Raw genomic sequence first — 14,257 nt, 5'->3', positions numbered from 1 at the left:
AACAGATTCCTGGAAAGTGGAACATGGCTGAGGAACAGGGTCAGGGCAGATGTGGGCAGGAAGTCAGGAAAGGGGCCTCCAGACAGTCTGCTCAGAGACTCAAAGATAAGAGAAGGTGAATGTGTGTGAGTCAGAGGGAGCAACCTCACAGGAGAAACTGAGCTGGGAGACAAGAGGCTGAGCCCATTAATTCAGTAGGGGTCATGGTCACGGGCAAGGGAACTGTCTTTCACTGATGCCCCTGAGGCACAGATGCAGAAATTCAAGAATGGAGCAAGTTAAGCTATCACTTCATCCTACATGATATTTCTGAGTGCGTGTAAAGGAGTCACACAAAAGATGTGACCTACTTTCTCATTTCCCTGAAGAAATATAGATGGAAGTTGTATATGAGATTCACTCAAATATGACTGCAACTCATATTGATAAGACATTGTGTTCTCAGACACACCCCTACATTCTCTCTGAAAAGTTCCTCCGCATCTCAGCTGTCTTGGCAGCAGGCCTGTGGGGGAAGGGCTGGGAAAGGGAAAGGTGGGCAGGGAGCTCCCTGATGAGAAGGAGAGGGAGCAGACAGATGCAATTCCTACACTTGAAGTCAAAGACCAAGGGCATGAGGACAAGGACAGGAGGGACAGGGGTAAACACTAGTGGGTGTAGAGTGTTTGGTTGACAGTGGCACACATGAGCCAGTAGGACGTGCTGATTGCTGGGGACAGGCATGGGGGCCAAGAAGAAAGCATTGTGCAGAGACTTCTTTGTCTCTTCTGTAGTCAGATCACTATGAGAACATTGCCAAAGTGGAGCCCATTCAGAGGACAGTGGCCAAGATGGAGGTGATGGGGAATCAGAAACCTGGCTACATGTGGACAATGGAAGGTCCTGGAGAAGAGAAGTCTTGGGGGTGGGGAGATGTAATGGCTAACTGCAAAGATTTGAAGAGTTTCTCTAACAAAGAGGGGTTGACCTCAGTTGGTGACTCAGGGGGAAAGGTGGGAACATGGCAGATTTGGCTCAATACAAGAAGCACCATTGTATTGCTCCTGAGACAAGAGAGGGAGAGGCCACATGGGGAGTTAGCACATGTCAAGCAGAGGTTGGCTAACCCTTTGGTAGGAGGTTGAAGGAGGAAGTGAAGGATGGATGGGGATATGTGTGTGGCAGCATTTCACATCTTTGCTGCCCTAAGTGTTCATGTGATGAAGCCTGAGAAAAGAGGTAAAAAGGAATCCTCTCTATCTTATATTTGGGAAAATTAAGATTAGTTGCCAGGGGAAGATCTAGTCATGGAGAGGTCAAGGGCTCTAGGCAAAATTATGAAATGAACCCAAGTTTTCTGGGAGCACCAGAACTATTACAAGGTGTGGACTTGACTATCCCTGGATCATACTTGTGTGCATGATATTCCTAGGGAATCCACACTGGTTCTGGGGAAAAACAAGGCCAACCCAAGGTCATCCTTACCCATCCTTCTCCTTCTGCACAGGAATTGGGATTATCCCAGAAAACATGGACCTGTTTTTTTTTTTTCTTCAGAAACTTTGACTATCTCAGTCATGGTCAAGGAGGGAACCATGTGACTGAATTCTAGGAATAATGGAACAGAGATTTCACAGGGCAGGGGCATAAGAAATGAAGGCCAAGGAAAGAGCTGTTAATCAAGGAGACTCTGGGACTCTAAATGAGAACTCTCAGACTGATATTCTGGGCCGGAGCAATGGGTGATAGCACTGAAAGACACCAGAAGAGGTTTCCTGGGATCAACAATATTCCTGTTACAGACAAGAAGTAATCTCATTGGGAGCAATCATGAGCAATTCCCTAGCTCTTTACCATGTGCAAAATGTTCCCACATTCATGATCTCATATGGTTCTCCCTGGCTCTGGGAGAGGCCTGGGGAGACCAGGTGTGGGGGTTTTGTGGTCCTTCTAGAAACCATAGAGCACTCCATCCCTGTTTCTGGTCAATGCTATTCCCACAAGGCAGATACTCAGAGGGAGAACAAGCAGGTCCACCCATTTATCAACAGAAGGGCAGCAGGAGGCAACATGGTAGTCAGGACAGCAAGACTCCCAGGGAAAGTATGCCAGCTGCTCCTCCCTCTGAGAGGCCATGGCAGGGCGGGGCACTCTGGGAATCTAAATTTAATTCCACCAGCTTCTCATTTACATAGATTTCAATCTGGGGACATGGTGAACAGGAGGAGCAACCATTGGCTTAATAAAATTTCCACTCTGTCTGACCTAAGAAAAGGTGTGCACTTCTGGTCTAAGAAAGTCTCTCAAAAAAGTCACCTCACCCTCAATTACTGGCCAGCTGGCCCAGGTTGTGTCTTCTGATTATGAGTCCTGTGCTTCGACAGTCCCTTTTCAAGCACAGTGTAACCCTCATGATTTTGATGGACCTGCTGCCCTGGTTTTGTCAGCTTTCTGATCGGTAGAGGGAACTGTGTGTCTTCAGGTTGATCAACACTCTGTTACAAGACTGAGCTGGGAACTTGGGATGCTCAGCGGTTCTTGAGCATACAGGGTTGGTTCTAGATGTCTCAGTGTCAGGCCTGAAGGGCTTGGGGTGGGGGGCTCTGAGTGTATGACCTGACTTCCACGCTTGTCCCAATGTGCTTAGCTCTAGGGATCATCCTCACTGTGCAGAGCAGGCCTTTGACAGTGGGAATAATTCCCAGTCTAGCCTCACTTCCTTCCATTCCAGGTGGGCTTGGCATTCCTTGTTGTATGCAATGGGCCCCCAGCTTCCCTGGTACAGATTTATAGAACCCCTGAAGATTTCTCCCACAAGATGGTTTCCTTTCAAGAACCTAAACTTCCTTTATGAGTCTTTCTACTATTTCTTGTAAAACAGGGGCTTGTTCTAAAGCTTTTCCTGACTGTTATGTAATCTTCTGGGTCCTTCCAAATGCAAGGGTGAGAGAGAATCCCTTCTCCTCCCTCTATCATCAACCACACTCCAGTTTCCTTCTAAGATACAGCCCTTGTTTTACAGATGAGGAAACTTAGGAGGCTCAGAGAAGGTAAGTGACCTACCTAGGGTTGCACAGGTACAAATTTGCAGTCAGGGGTGGGCACCTGGTCTGTCTGACTCCATGCCTCGAAGTAAGACAACCTGCACCTTCTTCTATATGCTCATCTGTGGCTTCCTCCTTTCAGGCCTCTACTCTGCTCCAGCACTGCTAGTGGGTAACTTCTGGGGGCCTCCTTCTTTGCTGTCTGTCCTGAATAGTCTGCCCTTAGTTCTGCATCTCTCCCTCCTGTATAAGAAGCTTCAGCCCCTCCTCTGCTGGTTACCAGCTTTCAACATCTCACCCCGCCTCCCTATTGTTTGTGATTTTCCTTTACACCTCCCAAGCTTCAGTTTTCCCCACTCCCCTGAAATTTCCATCTCCCATTTCCTGGTGGAGTACTGCAGGGCTGGGTTACTTGTCATTGCATGTTTCTCTTCGACTCTTTTTTCAATCCCATCCCTCAAAAAGCTCTCAAAACATCACCACACCTGTCCAAGCCATGGCCTGTCTGTGGCAACCTCATCTCCATGATCAGTTCGGGGTGTGAGGCTGTGGGTCCTTGGGGTGGGAGGTCCTCTGGTGTTCTGTTATCCAGCACAGATGGTGGTATCCCTCAGGTGCAGGGGACCATGTGGAAGGATGGGGAAAGAGGGGGTGCTTGGGAGGGCACCCAAAGACACAGAGGACTTAGTCTCGCTTTTATAAAGCCTATAGAACAAGTGAGGGACCAGCAAACACACACATACTTACACACAAACACACATACTGCACAGGTGAAAATTAGCCAATCTATATACCAATGTGTACTTGAATCTGGCAGCAATTGAGTTTAGGAAAAGAAACCAATGGATCAGTTGAGTGGTATTAATCAAGGAGAACTCCCTGGAGGAGCCAGCCTGTCCACTGCCTGGTGGAGCAGAGGAGATAGATGTAGGTGTTTTCCCTCAAGGCCTGATGGGCCAAACACAGATTCAGGCCAAATGCTTATGAATTGAGACCTTAGGTGTTCCAGAGCTAGACATGGATAAGAGTACGAAGAGAATTGCCAAGGCAACTGGAAGGCCTTTCAGAGAAGAGATGAATAGAAGTGGGCTTGGAAGATAGAGAGGAATAAAGAAAAGGCAAGAAAAGGACTGAATAGTCTGAGCAAAACATGAAAGTGGAAAACTCAAGATGAGAGGGTGATCAGGAAATCTGTAGGTGATGTAGGCACATGACAAGAGGAGGCTCATGGGCAGACGGCAGGCATGTATTTGGAGTTTGACAAGCTTGGCTTCTCAGTTACCACCTGTGGAACTTGGGCATGTATTTAAGAACCTAAGTTGTCTCTTCTCTAAAACGGGGCTAATGATTATCACCTTGTGGACTTTGTGTGATGCTTAAATGAGATGTAGCTCCCTACACATAGATGGTGCCTGTAGATATTAATGACTCTTTTCTCTTGCATCTTGCCTTTATTTTCATTTTGCCTTTATTTTATACATTCAGAGTACACAAATAATCCAGGAATGAGAGTGTGTGGTTAACTTTCATACCCCATTTTAATATTACCACACACCCTCCACAGTCCTGGAAACATCACAGGAAATGATGAGGTTGGTTAGCTAGCAGTTTCTAGCCCTATTGGTTTCCCTCAAAAGTAAGCAGCGGAAGAGAGGAGTTCAATTCAGAAATTGGAGGATTGCCAGGCATTGATTGTAGGACTTGGAGACATTTTTGACTTCTCTGGGTCTGCCTTCTCATGTCTTGATGGACAGGTTAGATGGTGGGGGTCTCTGAACTCCTGCAGATGGGAATATTCTGTGATTCTCTGCATACTCATTTATGAGGACCAGTTCCAATTGCCTGTCCTTGAGCCTCTTCTCCAGTTTAGCAGAAAAAACACTTGAATTGCAACCAGAAAACTCAGGTGCTAATCCCAGATGTGTCATTTCTTAGCTGGAGTGTCAGAGCAAGCCATTTAATCTCTCTGATCCTCAGTTTTCTGTGTTGTAAAAACAGCTTGACTGCCTAGTTCTCAGGGCTCTTGTCAGGATAGTGTTTGTGCATGTTTTTGTTGAGGTGAACCATGCAAATATAAACCGATGGTGATTTTTATGCCTTTTTGTTCCTTCTAGTCCCTGTGTCTCTCCATCCTCATGGTAGCAGCTAGAGTAAAGTTTTCTGTTCTGTAAATTGTCTATCGATTACTTGATCATCCACCTCTGATTTTTCTCTCTGTCAGTTTCTGTGTTGGAGGATGAACACACGAGTCACTGCAAAGACTTGTTGTTGGCTGGCAGAGGTGAGAGAATGAATACACACACGCACATACATCTGATGCAAACACATATGCACACCCCTCCAAAATGCTAGAAGGAATCAGTTGTGCAGAATGATATGTCTCATGAGGGAGTAGGCTGAACTAAAAACATTTTGATCGCCTGTCAGAAGATGATTAGGTAACAGTCATTACCACACCAAGACCATCCCAGGTCCCATTGTTCCCAGTTAGGAACAAGATTTGGATTACTCATTCCTTATAGAGATGGTTGGTTTAGCAGGCCAAGGATGTTAGTGTTCAGACAGTTCCTGACAACAGTGCCATGGAGATGGTGGGGAGAGGCAAGGGACACTTTCCGGAGAAGGGTGTAAGACAAAAACTGTGGGAGAAGAGGGAAGACAAGGCTCAGTGGCTGGAGAGGGCTGACACTTGGCTGTACTGGCTCAGAACCATAGGGCAACAGGACCAGATGGTCTTCGCAGACTCCCTCTTTCCTGCATATCTTGTCTTCCACAGTGGAGAGCCTATACAGGTCTACAACCTACCACTTAGAATTGCTTAGAGCCAGCTGAAGATAATGCTGGCTTCTCCTCACTGAACTGGAGAATTCTGTGTTTACATGCAAGTGTGGGGAGAACACAGACTTCTAAGAAGTCTAGGAATGAAAGTCTGCATGGAGTTCAGGTCTTTCCAGACCTCAGTGCCACTACTATCCATTAAGATTGATCAGATGATGCTCTCCAGAAGGACCATAGGGTTACCTGGCCCATCACAATGCATGCTGGGCACCCTTGTGCCTGGACAGAAGCAAAATATCCCCATGAACTCTGAGCCTCCAATCAATCTTCTTTTCTCAGAGTTAATTGAAGAATATTTTCCAAGCATGTGTCTGGAGCCAAGGATTCAAAGGGATAAAATGGGCCTCCTGCTGTTGGAGTGCTCTGCAGCGAGAGAGCTTCCCATGCTGCCTGGCATTACACCAAGGAAGGAGCACAGCCCAAATTCAGCTGCCGTGCCATCCTATCAACATGCTGGTTAGACTCTTGCACACTATAGCTCAGCATTCTCGGTTCAAATTCCAGCCATGCCATTTACCATCTAGGTAAACTTGGACAGGCTATTCATTTCCTGTGCCTGAATTTCCTTATTTTAAAATAGATAGCATAACAGCATCTATCTCAAAGTTGTGAAAATTCAGTTAATATACATAATATATGTAGAACAGTGCCTGGTATATGGTCAGTTTTTGATACGTGTTAATTATTATTATTATTATTATTATCATTATTATTATTACTATTGTCACTACTATTGTCCAGAAACAATTTTACCTTCTCAGATCAAGCTTTCCAAATGCCCTTTCAAATCTACCTTCATCTCTCCAGATAGTTTAGTGTGAGATTCGAACCACCTGTCAAGTCCTACCTCCATCCCTTTGCTATACAAAATGTATAAAATAGCTCCTACCTGCTCACCCCACTGCTTTCTATGCCTTTCAGCTGGCACGTGTGTGCCATTTGACTGCATCTGTTTTCTGTTGCTGATGTCTCTGTCTCCTGCCCTGGTCTCTCTTTGAGGAGAATGAACTGGAAAACTTAGGAAGAACATGTCTTTCCTTTCTGATCCTTCTAGATCACCTACCTATCCATCCTGTTTGATGACAGCTTCTCTTCCTCTCATATTAATGCAGTGCATTTATAAAGCTAACCTTTAATAAAAGTAACTCCCTTTGATCGCTTACTTATTGAAGCTCTGACTTTGTGTCGGAAGATAAAACTTGGAAAGAGCTCTGGGGTTTGGAGGGAAGATCTCAGAAATGGGCCAGAGAACTCCTGAGAATAAGCGTGGGGAACTGCACCTGCCAGGCCTGAGGAGAGAGTGTCTTAGTATCTTACAAGGGCAAGGCAATAATGGGAACTTGCATATTTTTGTGACATGAGGTTATGAAATCCTATTAAGAAGCACCAGGTGGCAGATGTAGGGTCCCCTTCTCCGAAAGTCACAGGCACTTGAAGAGAGATTTTGTCTGATAAAATGATTACCACATGAGCATTCTTGCATGCACAGCAATTTTGAGAGCCATTCTGGGAGTGAGCTGTGTAGTGTTTATTGTATTGTTGAGGCTCGTAAAAAACTTGTATGGCTGCAGGCAAGCCAAACCCTTGAGTAGCACTGCGTCCCGCTGACTTGAGGACCAAGCCCAATCACTCCCTGAATATAAGGGGAAGTCTCTGGGCTTGCAGTAGAGGAGTGTTAGATCCTTTCCTTTCCACACTTTGCTCCTACTCTCTCTAAGTCAACATGAATCGTCACTTTAGCTCCAGGTCTGGGTACCGGAGTGGAGGAGGCTTCAGCTCTGGCTCTGCCGGGATAGTCAGCTTACAACGCAGAACTACTAGCTGCTCTGTGCGCCGTAGTGGGGGCGGTAGCGGGAGATTTTCAGGTGGAGGATGTGGTAGTGGGGGTGCTGGTGGTGGCTTTGGAAGTCGAAGTCTTGTTAACCTCGGTGGCAGTAAAAGTATCTCCATCAGTGTGGCTGGAGGAGGTGGACGTAGTGGTTTTGGTGGTGGTTATGGTAGTTGTGGCTTTGGGGGTGGTGGTTTCAGTGGTGGTGGATTTCGGGGTGGTTTTGGCAGTGGTGGTTTGAGTGGTGGCTTTGTCAGTGGAGGGGGTTTCGGTGGAGGTGGTTTTGGGGCTAGTATGGGGCCCGTCTGCCCCCCTGGTGGCATACAGGAAGTCACCATCAACCAGAGTCTTCTGCATCCTCTCAATGTGGAGATTAACCCTGAGATCCAAAAAATAAAGTCTCAAGAAAGGGAGCAAATCAAGTCACTCAACAACCAATTTGCCTCCTTCATTGACAAGGTGAGTTGATTTGCTCTATGTACTGGAAGAGCTGCTCCTGATCCATCTGAGATTGGTGCAGCCAAGACGTGTTTGGGTTTGAGCCTCATCTTTCTGTGTTTAGATGATTAAAGGGGTATTTTTAGAATCATCTTCTAGGAGATATGTTTGAAGTATGCTTATGAATCATGCTAATGACAAAACTCTCTCTTGGACAAAGGGGTCTGAGGTCTACATAAATGTAGGTCAATTTGACAGCACCTTGAAGTGTTTTAATTCAGCTCTTGGGAGCAGAATTGGGACTTACATAGATTGAATGAAGATAATAGAAATGGGACTAACTCAACCTTCTAGGGTGCAAATGAGAACCCTGGAAAAGTCTTCCTAACCATAAAAAGGGAATTGAGTGTAAACAGAATGCATTAGATATCATAGTAGAAAGTATGTAGATAGTGCCAAACATCTTTTGCTGTCAGAAGAGGAGGTCTGCCCTCTGAGAATTTTACATTGGTATTGTATGATGGTGGAGATTTATTTGCACTTATATTTCCAGGTATTTGCTCTGGGAAAACATGTAAAACATTTTTAAAAACTTTTTGCTTAATCATCAATAATAATGTCAACTCAAGTTATCCACAATAGATTTAGTATTCAGTTTTGGATTTTTGTAATATACTTTTGAGCTGTGTGTATGCAAACCAATTTTTATTGACCTAAAAAAATAGGAAGGCAAGTCTCTTAAATGTCATGTATCTATTTCAAAGGAATTTTATGTGTTTTGCTATTTGTTTTTGTGTAGCTACTCTCTTCTAAAGTTCCAAATGAAATAGTACTATAATTGCCCTTCTTGGGGAAGTTAAACCTTGATTGAATTAACTGTGAGCTGGGTTCTGTTTTGAAGATGATGCTAACTGGGTCATCTTCTTTCTAGTTTTTATGTTTTTCATGGCCAAGAAGACAGGAATCAAAGTTCTTTTCTAAGTAAGGTATAGGCCTTGTTGTGTGGTAGCCCTTGACACTCAGTGGCCATAGGGTGCCATGTCTGTATCAGGGGTAATGGGCTTTTGTGGTTTTAGGTGAGATTCCTGGAGCAGCAGAACCAGGTGCTGCAAACAAAATGGGAGCTTCTACAGCAGATAGATACTTCCACTAGGAGCCAAAACTTAGAACCCTACTTTGAATCATACATCAACAATCTTAGAAAGAGATTGGACCAACTGAAGAGCGATCAATCTCGAATGGATTTAGAATTGAAGAACATGCAAGATCTGGTGGAAGATTATCGGAGCAAGTAAGGAATCTTGGCTGGGCAATTCTTGACATTCGTTCTAAAATATTTCCAGAAAGTGACAAACTAAGGCTATGAACAGTATGTAACAATATCTTTTCTCAAGTTAGAGGCAAATCAATTTAGCATTTTCAGAAATCTTAATCTTTTTAAAAGCTGGAAAACTTTTAATGGTTTTATTACTCAGAGGAAAGGGGTGGCCAAAATGTCCTAGGCTAGTAATAGAAAAGCAATGAGTGCCAAGTTTAGCTGAGAAAGCTAAACTTCAGGTCTCACCTTCTCTGAATCTCCCACTCATTTCTGATTTCCTTGAAGGTACGAAGAAGAGATCAACAAACGGACAAATGCAGAGAATGATTTTGTGACCACCAAAAAGGTGAGCACATTCTGTAGGATGGACCTCACATCTAAAACAAACAGTAGAACAGGGTCTCTAATTACTAAGCAGAAAGAAGTCATGATGTGGAGAACCAGGGAGTGGGCCTGACGAGTAGCTGAAACAGAGTTTTCCTTCCACATTATCATGAACCTGGACTTACCTAGGCTCTCTGCTTCTCCAGAGCCTTTGGCATTCCATGCAATAAGTGGGGAGGCAAGTTCTTAGCAAATCAGGCAAGCTCCTTTATGATTGTGATCCCAGGGGAGAGGCAATTTAGGGACTATGATACACCTGTGACATAAAGGTGTGGAGTAGATCCCAAACACATTTTCTACTTGGAAACATCCCCTCAAAGCTGGTGAGAGGGATTTGCCCTGGAAAGGCTATGACTTCATACTGTCCATTGCTCCTTTAGGATGTGGATGCTGCTTATATGAACAAGGTGGACCTTCAGGCCAAAGTTGACAACTTGCGTCAGGAAATTGATTTCTTCACAACACTCTATCAAATGGTAATCCCTCTAATTTCAACAATGTTTATGAAGTGGAGAACTTTTAAGCTCGAACCCACCACTATCCAGAAGAATACTGATATATTTTCCATCTCCTGATCCCTCCTATTGTCTAAGTTGTTTTCTGTTTTAATACTGTGAGAGTCACTGAACTATTATGTCTTGCAGGAGCTGTCTCAAATGCAGACTCATATCAGCGATACAAATGTTATCCTCTCCATGGACAATAACCGCTCGCTGGACCTGGACAGCATCATTGCTGAGGTCAAGGCTCAGTACGAGGAGATTGCCCAGAAGAGCAAGACTGAAGCTGAGGCCCTGTACCAGACCAAGGTGAATGGGCTGAATGTCTGGCTGGTTTTCCTGAAATGTCTTGTTTCGCTATCCTGTGTTTTCTTTTACATTTGTGTGTGTGAGCCAGGGTATATGCTCTGCCACATCTCATTGACTTGATTCACCATCTTTAGTATGAAGAGCTCCAGATCACTGCTGGACAACACGGGGACAGTTTGAAAAATTCAAAGATGGAAATTTCTGAGCTGAATCGGATGATCCAGAGACTTAGATCTGAAATTGAAAGTGTAAAGAAGCAGGTACTTGCTTCTTCCTTCTCCTTAAGAGGTGGTGAGTGAGAGAAAAGGCAGCCAAGAGGTTTCAGGGAAGCATTTAGAGGAATGCCAAGGGGTAGAGAAGCCTCGACTCAGGGCCAAGAGAGACTGCTGCATCATCTTTCAGGGCTCTTATAGAAAGCAACACGGGGTATGCTATCCAGAGGCAAGTGAATGCATGGGACGACTTAAGCTTTTGTGGTTCTGTTGGACCCAGAGTACTTACCTCACTGGGGTGGAGAGATCAATTTGAGATAAGAAGGCCAAGGTGGGATTAGGTGTTAGGAGAGTGTATAATGTGCTGGATTCTCCTTTCTCAGATCTCTGCGATGCAGCAGTCCATCACTGATGCGGAGCAGCGTGGTGAGAATGCCCTCAAAGATGCCCAGGGCAAGCTGAATGAGCTGGAGGAGGCCCTGCATAAGGCGAAGGAGGACCTGGCCCGCTTGCTGCGGGACTACCAGGAGCTGATGAGCGTCAAGCTGGCCCTAGATCTAGAGATTGCCACTTACAGGACCCTCTTAGAAGGAGAGGAAAGCAGGTGAGAAAGGGAACCTAGTCAGTCTGGCTTCTGATGTGCTTCCTTCCTTGACCGTTGACTGCTGTTGAAGATGCAGCTGCGTGACTGAAGCTTGTCCTGGGTATAAGGAAGGGAAGGTATGCCAAGCAGCAGAAAAGACTTGGTTTCACTTTGGGAGCCACAGTCCCACACTTTTCTTTTCTTTCTTTCGTATTTTTTGTTACTCATTTAAAAAATATGTTTATTGATTGATTTGAGAGAGAGAGAGAGAGAGAGAGTGAGAGAGAGAGAGAGAGAGAAAGAGAGAGAGAAACATTGATTTGTGGTTCCACTTACCTATGCATTCATTAATTGCTTCTTTGTGTCCTGACTGGGGATGGAACCCACAATCTTGGTGTATCGGGACGATGCTGTAACCAAATGAGATACTGACAAGGGCCCCCACACTTTTATTTTTTGAGGGCTATAGCATCTTTATGAAATGCTTTGAGATAGAGCTATTCATTCTTAATCTGGGCTAGCTCAGATGTCATCTGGCCTAAAGTCAAGGCCTTTAGATGTAACCTGCATTTAACTGCAAGATTCTTGTCTAATTTATATGGTGATTTCTTCCTGTTTGTGAGGAAAATGATGGTTTTGGGGGGTGGCAATGGGGACTGGATTAGGTTTCAGACCAAAGAGGAGCCCCAGACAGGAAGCTTTGGGATAGCTGAGAGGGCCCGGGACGCTGGAGAGTGGTGCGGGGTTCACTTTTCTTTCTTTCGCAGGATGTCTGGAGAGTGTGCCGCCAACGTGAGTGTGTGTAAGTACAGTACAGGGGCGTGTGCAGACTTTGGGAGGTAGTTGGAAAGGGAGCTGGAGGGTTGAGAGTAACTGATGTCCCCTTGCAGCTGTGAGCACCAGTCACACCAGCATCAGTGGAGGTGGAGGCCGAGGAGGCGGCGGGAGCTTCGGCTATGGCTCCTCTGGCAGTGCCAGCTACGGCGGTGGCTCTGGAGGTGGCAGCTATGGCTCCGGAGGTGGCGGTGGAGGCAGCAGTGGGGGCCACAGAGGTGGTTCTGGAGGGGGCGGCGGCAGCTCTGGAGGCAGGGGTTCCGGCGGTGGAGGCGGCGGCGGTGGCAGCTCTGGGGGCAGCTTTGGCTCCTCTGGAGGCCGGGGCTCCTCTTCTGGGGGCACGAAGACCTCCGGTGGCAGTTCCAGCGTGAAGTTTATTTCTACCAGCTATTCCCGAGGGTCCCGATAAAGAGGTGTTCTCCACCCCATGAGTGCTCCCTCTCCATCACTACCAAATATTCTTGGCAAGACCAAGGTCACTTGCCCCAGCCGTATTGAAGAACGAAGCTGCTGGTTAGCTACAGTAGTTCATCTTATTCCCTCAGCTTTTTCCTTTCTGCTTTGCTTCCCAAAGAAGTTTTTAAATCAGTGACAAGCTCAGTCCCAGGCTATGACCTTGCTTTGTGCTTTGCCTCAGAAACAGTTCAGCCATCACCACCACACACATTACATTTCAGAGCGCCTCCGAGGTCAGCCAGAGGCGGGCTGGTGAGACCCATGCTTCTTTGCCATGCATGGAACCACGTGTTTGGGATAGCTCATTACTGTCCTGTCTCTGTGCTGCTTTGGTTTTGTACATACAGTGTAAGCAAGTTGGTTGACTTTTGTGGAGAGGTCTTAAACGCCTGTTTCCTTGTGTTGCTGCAATAAACTGCATTTGAAATACTCTATATGAGTCTCAAACTCTTTTGTTCATGGCACTGTCTATTCTGGATGGGTACTTTGTGGGAAGGAAAGAAGACCCTAGATCCACATGGCATAGAGGGAAGCTGGGGTACATGGAAATGAACAATATGGGGAGGTTGGTCAGGCAACATTTAACTGTAAACACTTAACATTTAACTAGACAAGCTCTTTTCCAGAGTGCAAATATGTCAATGGATAAATGGAGATACTGGGGTAGCAGCTTATATTCAGATGAGAAGGTTTTCTTGAAAAGAGAAGTGAGCAAAAAGGTTGGGGAGGAGGAGTTTGGCATTGAAAAGAGGAAAAAGTAGTACTGCATGGAAAAGTAATTGTTCATGTGGACCAGCTAGTGAGGAGGAGGGTGTGGGTAATGCAGGGTCAGCAGCTACTACAGCCAGAATACAGATTTTGGCATGGGGAGTTCAGGAACCAAGGCTGGTAATGGAGAGCTGGATATCCATTTCTCCTCTCTTTCAGGTCACTAAGCAAAGCTCTGCTTAATCTAAATTCATCTGTGGACATAGAGCCCACACTTGTGAATTAGTACAATGGGATATCATAGTGGCCAGAAGCATGGATATTTGGATTCAGATGTGCTTGGGTTTGGGTCTTACCACCATCATTTACTACTAGCTCAGTGATAATGTACAAGTTACAGATCTTTCTGCACCTCAGTTTTATTATCTCTAAAATGGGGATAACAAGCCTCTCTTGTGGGAATTATTGTGCAAATTGAATGAGATGATTAGCACATAATAAGTACTCAGTGAGTGTCAATTTTAATGGTAATGGTGGTGATGATGACGATGACCTGCCTGTTGTAACATTGTTGCTTGGTCTCCAGGCCACTCAGTAGATGCTTTCTCTAAGGAATAAATGAACATCAGCTTCCCAGTGGTTTTATGACCATGAAAAAGTCAGTCAACTTCTCTGAAGATCAGTTTTCTTAGCTTCCAAGTAGAAAAAATATTCTTAGCTTCAGTGTCAACCCAATGGGAATAGAGGGTATAGAGCAACAAGAGTATTTGATAAGTACAACTTGTTGAGCTCTATCCCTCCTGTTCAGTTACCCCTGTACCAGAGC

At 45.4% G+C, this 14,257-nt stretch overlaps 1 protein-coding gene across 1 annotated transcript; it reads left to right on the top strand.

Annotated features, from left to right (window-relative positions):
* Window positions 1-7,505: 7,505 nt before the first annotated feature.
* KRT1 (keratin 1) lies at window positions 7,506-13,157 on the top strand. The gene is made up of 9 exons (XM_090273219.1): window positions 7,506-8,148; window positions 9,204-9,418; window positions 9,731-9,791; window positions 10,210-10,305; window positions 10,474-10,638; window positions 10,773-10,898; window positions 11,234-11,454; window positions 12,201-12,235; window positions 12,324-13,157. Exons 1-9 carry the CDS (start codon window positions 7,585-7,587, stop codon window positions 12,674-12,676), a joined length of 1,836 nt encoding a protein of 611 aa, XP_090129345.1. The 5' UTR covers window positions 7,506-7,584; the 3' UTR covers window positions 12,677-13,157.
* The last annotated feature ends 1,100 nt before the right edge of the window (window positions 13,158-14,257 follow it).

The sequence above is a fragment of the Furipterus horrens genome, unplaced genomic scaffold, assembly GCF_987537825.1.
Source record: "Furipterus horrens unplaced genomic scaffold, mFurHor1.1.pri manual_scaffold_4, whole genome shotgun sequence".
Taxonomy (NCBI): domain Eukaryota; kingdom Metazoa; phylum Chordata; class Mammalia; order Chiroptera; family Furipteridae; genus Furipterus; species Furipterus horrens.
This window is presented reverse-complemented; position numbering and strand designations above follow the sequence as displayed.